Source organism: Pteropus vampyrus, unplaced genomic scaffold (assembly GCF_000151845.1).
Source record: "Pteropus vampyrus isolate Shadow unplaced genomic scaffold, Pvam_2.0 Scaffold147, whole genome shotgun sequence".
NCBI lineage: Eukaryota > Metazoa > Chordata > Mammalia > Chiroptera > Pteropodidae > Pteropus > Pteropus vampyrus.
The window spans coordinates 3,120,612-3,125,439 of NW_011888928.1; the positions used below are offsets into that span (position 1 = coordinate 3,120,612).

Here is a 4,828-nt window from a genome sequence, read left to right on the forward strand (position 1 = left end):
AGAGCTCCTCTGCCACCAACCTTCAACTCGTTTCTAAACTACCTGGGCCTGTCTCAGAAAGCCCAAGGTGCCAGCTCTCGTGGAAAAGCACGACCATCTCATCGGCTAGGAGGGGTCGGGAGAGGAGGGCGGTTCACACACCGCTGGGCAAGGTGCTTCCTCACCGGCCACCGCAAGCCCACCCACGTGCGGTTCTCCCATGTTTGTGAAGCATGTCCGGCTTTTTGGGAGGCAAAAGGCTTCAGTTTGAGGAGCAATTAGCTACTTCTCCCCAGCTTAGCCACAGCATCTGAGCAAGTCCTTCTCCATGCCAACACCTCCCCGTTTCTCGTGAGGCGCTGGTAGTATTTAGTTATTGAGAACATCACTGTGTCCCCAGCACCAGCCTGTGCCTGCCCGGCACGTTGCAGGTGCTCACGAACTGTCTGATGAATTGACTAGTAACTTGGCCTCAGCTTCTCCATTCATAAAATTAGGATACCTGCAGCTTCTTGGGGCTGCTGGGAGAATGTGCTGAGATCCCTAAGGGAGAAGGCTCTGTGGCTGGAGGAAGACCCCACGGCGCAGGCCCGCCCGCCCCGCCACGTACCAGGGGCTTTAGTGGTCCGTACTTCTCCAGCGCATTTTTGAACGGGGTCGGTGTGTGGGGAGTGTTGTCCATGGAGTACTTCTGATCTGGGGTCACAAACCTGCCAGGGAAGGAGGCTCAGTGACGGGGTTGGGGGCGGACACCAGACGCCCTCCCACCTTCCCGCTGCCTGGACCTCTGGCCTCAGCAGCAGGAAGGGGACCCCTGGCGCAGGTCTTCCCCACCCACGAGGGTCTTCATCGGGGACTGAGAGGAAGGGGCCGTCCGAGGAAACGGGAAAGAACAGGAAGGAGTCTAAGGGGGTTCTGGAGAGAACAGCTGCGGATGCTGCTGGTCGTCGGCCTACGAGGACTTGCCATGAAACGAGGAAGGACTAGGACCGGCGAGGGGGAGCAAGGCGGGGATCCAGGAAGATGGCGTCCCTCCCGCACCTCCCGCCAGAGACAGAGTGGCAGCGGTGTCATTAAGGAGAGGCAGGGCAGACATCAGGTGTGAGGCAGTGAGGCCAATGCACGCGCTTAACTTACCCTCTTCCCAAGTCTCCTCAAAATGGTCACGGTGGGGACAGAACCATGGAGGGAAAAGCTTTAGCAGAAAGAAACCTAGGGAGGGTCTGGTCCACAAGCAGAAATACTAACCGGATGTGGCCCCATTTCTGCCTGTGATGCTGGGGAAGGGAAAGGAGCACCTCAAACCCCGGGCACCGGGGCGGCAGGTCGGGCCCGGCCCGCTGGCTGTGGGCAAACTTCGGCTCTGACGACAGGTGCCAAACTCCACTGGCACGAGGCCTGCGTGACTTTAGTCAACGGGAGGCACCACCAGAGCCGACTCCCAAAGCTTTACTGGGGTGGTCCGAGGATGTCAAACACCCCAGGTGGTCAGAACTCAGGTGCAGAAGGCCATCCCTGGGCACAGCTACCTGGGCTGCGGCTCCAGTCACTCCCTTTGGCCTGCCAGTCATTCCACGAGGAGATAAAGAGCGAGAACAGGTATAAACCATTCTTTTCTTCCCTTCTCAGGACCAAGCGATTAGACAGAGATGCACACTATCTGCTCCCATATCCTTGTCATCCCCCCCCCGGGACACACGGGGACCCGTCTGTAAGGATCAGCAAAGACTGATCAGCGCTGGTCAAACGGAGCGGTCCGAACCACGGCTCAAAGGGATGGACTGCCCGGCTCATGGGTCCGACGTCTCTGTGGAACATGGAGCTTTCACAACAAGCATGAGAAAACTCTAGAACCTCTCTGAGTCACGGTGTCAGCAAGAACTGAGAATGCATGCATGTTAGAAAGCCAAGGGAGGCAGACTTGGGAGGAGAACACACGAGATGCCTGGGAGATGATGAAACCATGCGATTCTGCAAGCCGGAGGACTCGGCAAATGGGGAACGGCAGAAAACCAAGTGGCGAACGAGAAGGCGATATGATGATGTTCTCGCAGAGGTCAGAGGAAACAGCTTAAGATGGCAAACAGGAATATGAAGATGAAAAGAGACAGACCAGTGAGCCTGTGTCGGAAGAAATTCCTAAGGCAGGTGGAAAGGGGGCAGACGGCGGAGAAACAAGAATGAAAGAAATAACAGCACATTTGCTCAGCTCAAGGTTTGGTGTGGACTTTGAAATAAAAATCGGGGCGGGGTGGGGGCAGTTAGTTAACAGAGATAGCACACCTGCATATAACCTGGCAAATTTCAAGAATAACTAGAAACAAAACCAGACAAAACAACAACCAAAAAAACCCCACAAAGATCCAGGGAGAAAAAAGATTTCCTGCAAAGGAATAACAACAGCTGGATACGTGTGGGGATTCTCTACGTCATAAACGCCGTAAGAAAATAGGAAAACTGTGCGGTCATAACTATGCTCCCTCCAGATCTCTACGTCCAGCTCCTGCTGTTGAAAAACAAGAGACGGGCAGCCCCCCAGACCTCACACCCTCCCCTGCCCCCCGCCTTGTGACCGAGGAAAACAAGAAAGTGGGAAAGTACGCCATCTAAGCCCAGACAACTGCCTTTTAAAACAGGGGAAGGTTTGCTCTCATGAACCAGTAAAGTCTTGGGGTGGATGGGGGAGTTGCACAGCTCAACCTGGTTCTTTCCTGTTCTTCTCTACACCCAATTCACTCTACAAGTGGCCTCATCTTTGTTCTTTAAACGGAAAACACCACGTTGCTACCTTGGACCCTTTGCCTTTGTGGCTCACTTTGCCTGGAGGTCTTTCTCAGAGTTCTCCACAGCGCGTCCTCTCTGAGGGGCCGTCCCCGACCTCCTACCTAAGCGAGACACCCCTTGCCCGTTACTCTGTGCCCTCTCGGCCTGTACAATTCTCCCCGTGGCTCGCCATCTGAAATACCACATACTGCTTTGTTGTGTTAATGAACTGCCCCTTCCTGTGAGCCGTAACTTCTATGGGGGGGGGGGGGAATGGGGATGTGAGTCAGCAGGCAAGGAAACCGGGCAAATTTGGAATTAAGTCCAAGATGCCGCTGCCTGTGAAATCTTGCAAATGTCGAAAAGAATTTTCGAAAGAGAAAAACGGGAAAATCAAAAAAAGTCTTTTGTGATAATCTGTATTTAAAGATGAAGCAGCAGACTTCCACTTCCGGCCAAAATGGGACCTCAGGGACCAGATTTACCCTCCCACCTGAAAACGACAACAAAACACACAATAGATGAAACGATGGGTTTCAAGACACTGGACAGTGATCCCTGACTGCCGGGAGGCAAGTGAGGTGAGCCAAGTGCACCGAGAGACTCGGGGCACGGCCCAGGGAGGCGGTGCAGGTGCATCTCCTGAGACGAGCTCTGCAGAGCGTCCGAGTATTCAGCAGGGGGAACAAGCGGTACAAACATGGGACCGGGGAAGAAGCATCTGGGAAGATTAGAGAAAACAACACGACACTCACACAGGGCTGGGGCCAGCGCTGCTGCCACCAGACTGGAAACCCTCCTCGTTCACAAGGCGGCGGGTAGAGGGCACGGGATCCTTAACTATCCACTGCTCTGGCCCCACCTCGTAAACCCCCAAAGGATCAAACTATGTCTACTCTGTCTAAATAATCGAACCGTGTCGCAGAAAAAGCTCTAAAACAGTGAGCGAGGAATACATAAACACAGGGCACGCGACGAAGGAGACTTCACATCTGGCACCCAGTCACATATCACCCGGCGCACAAAGCAGCAGAAATAACAAGCCAAGCAAGACCCAGAACGAGAGGAAAATGCCACCAACCGAAACAGACCCAGAACCGATAAACACGCTACAACCCGCAGACGAGGGCGTTCACACAGCTACCTTAGCTGTATTTCCTAATGTTTGAAAAGTAGAGACAAGGAGCCTATTTACAAAGATCCAGCTGAACTCCTAGAGATGGACATACAATGACTGAGATGAAAACTGCCTTGGGATGGGATTCCTGGAAGATTAGACATGGCAGACGAAATGATGAGTACACATGAAGGAAGACACAGCAATAGAAACTCTCCGAAATGAAACAGAGGGAGGAAAAAGAGAAAGAACTAAACATAATGGCAAGCTGTGGGACTTCAAGTGGCCTAACGTGTTTGTAAATGTGGAGTCCCCGAAAAGGATTGGGGTCCAAGGGCCCCCAAAAAACATTTGAAGAAATAATGGCTGAAATGGTTCCTAATATGAAACACACCTATGTTAAATTTTAGGTCAACTGTTAAGGGCTAAAATTCCTAAACTGATACCTGAATCACATTAACTTACTCGCGAAATGATAAAATCGCAATACCTCTCCTGCGGCAAATGTAATAAGGAGAAGCATGGTCAGGCAAACTCTCTCTACCTGGAACTCAGTCGCAATGACACAAGGAAACAAACTACTGCGAAAGCCAGCCCGTAGAAGCCCACAGGTAAGCAACCTGTACGGGCCTCGGGAGCTCAGGAGGCAGGGACACAGTCCTCGGTCCTGAATGAACACCAGGGAGACCCAGAGAACCGGGGACAGGTTCGTCCCTCACGGAAGGCTACTCAAACCCAGTGGACGTGTGCTGCACACTTATCAAACATGGAGAGATTAAAAGTTTTTCACGGCAATTGGGACTCAGTCCATTCTGGAGATTCGAAAGCCAGCACATTAGAAAATAAAAAATGAGTTAGACAGTGATAAAGCCCCAGACTACACGGACAAACGGGAAGAGGTGTGGGGGCCAGAGGAGGCTGCTTTCTTGAAACGGAGCCTCGGGTGTTTTTCCGAGGGTGGCCCTGGCC

General features: G+C 52.7%; 1 protein-coding gene across 1 annotated transcript in view; it reads right to left on the reverse strand.

The window, feature by feature from the left end:
• The window catches only part of MYBL2 (MYB proto-oncogene like 2), a 30,129-nt gene that overhangs the window by 4,690 nt on the left and 20,611 nt on the right, over positions 1-4,828 (reverse strand). The window contains exon 10 of the mRNA XM_023536054.1: positions 590-689. Coding sequence (XP_023391822.1) covers positions 590-689 — 100 coding nt within the window. The remainder of the gene's footprint in view (positions 1-589; positions 690-4,828) is intronic.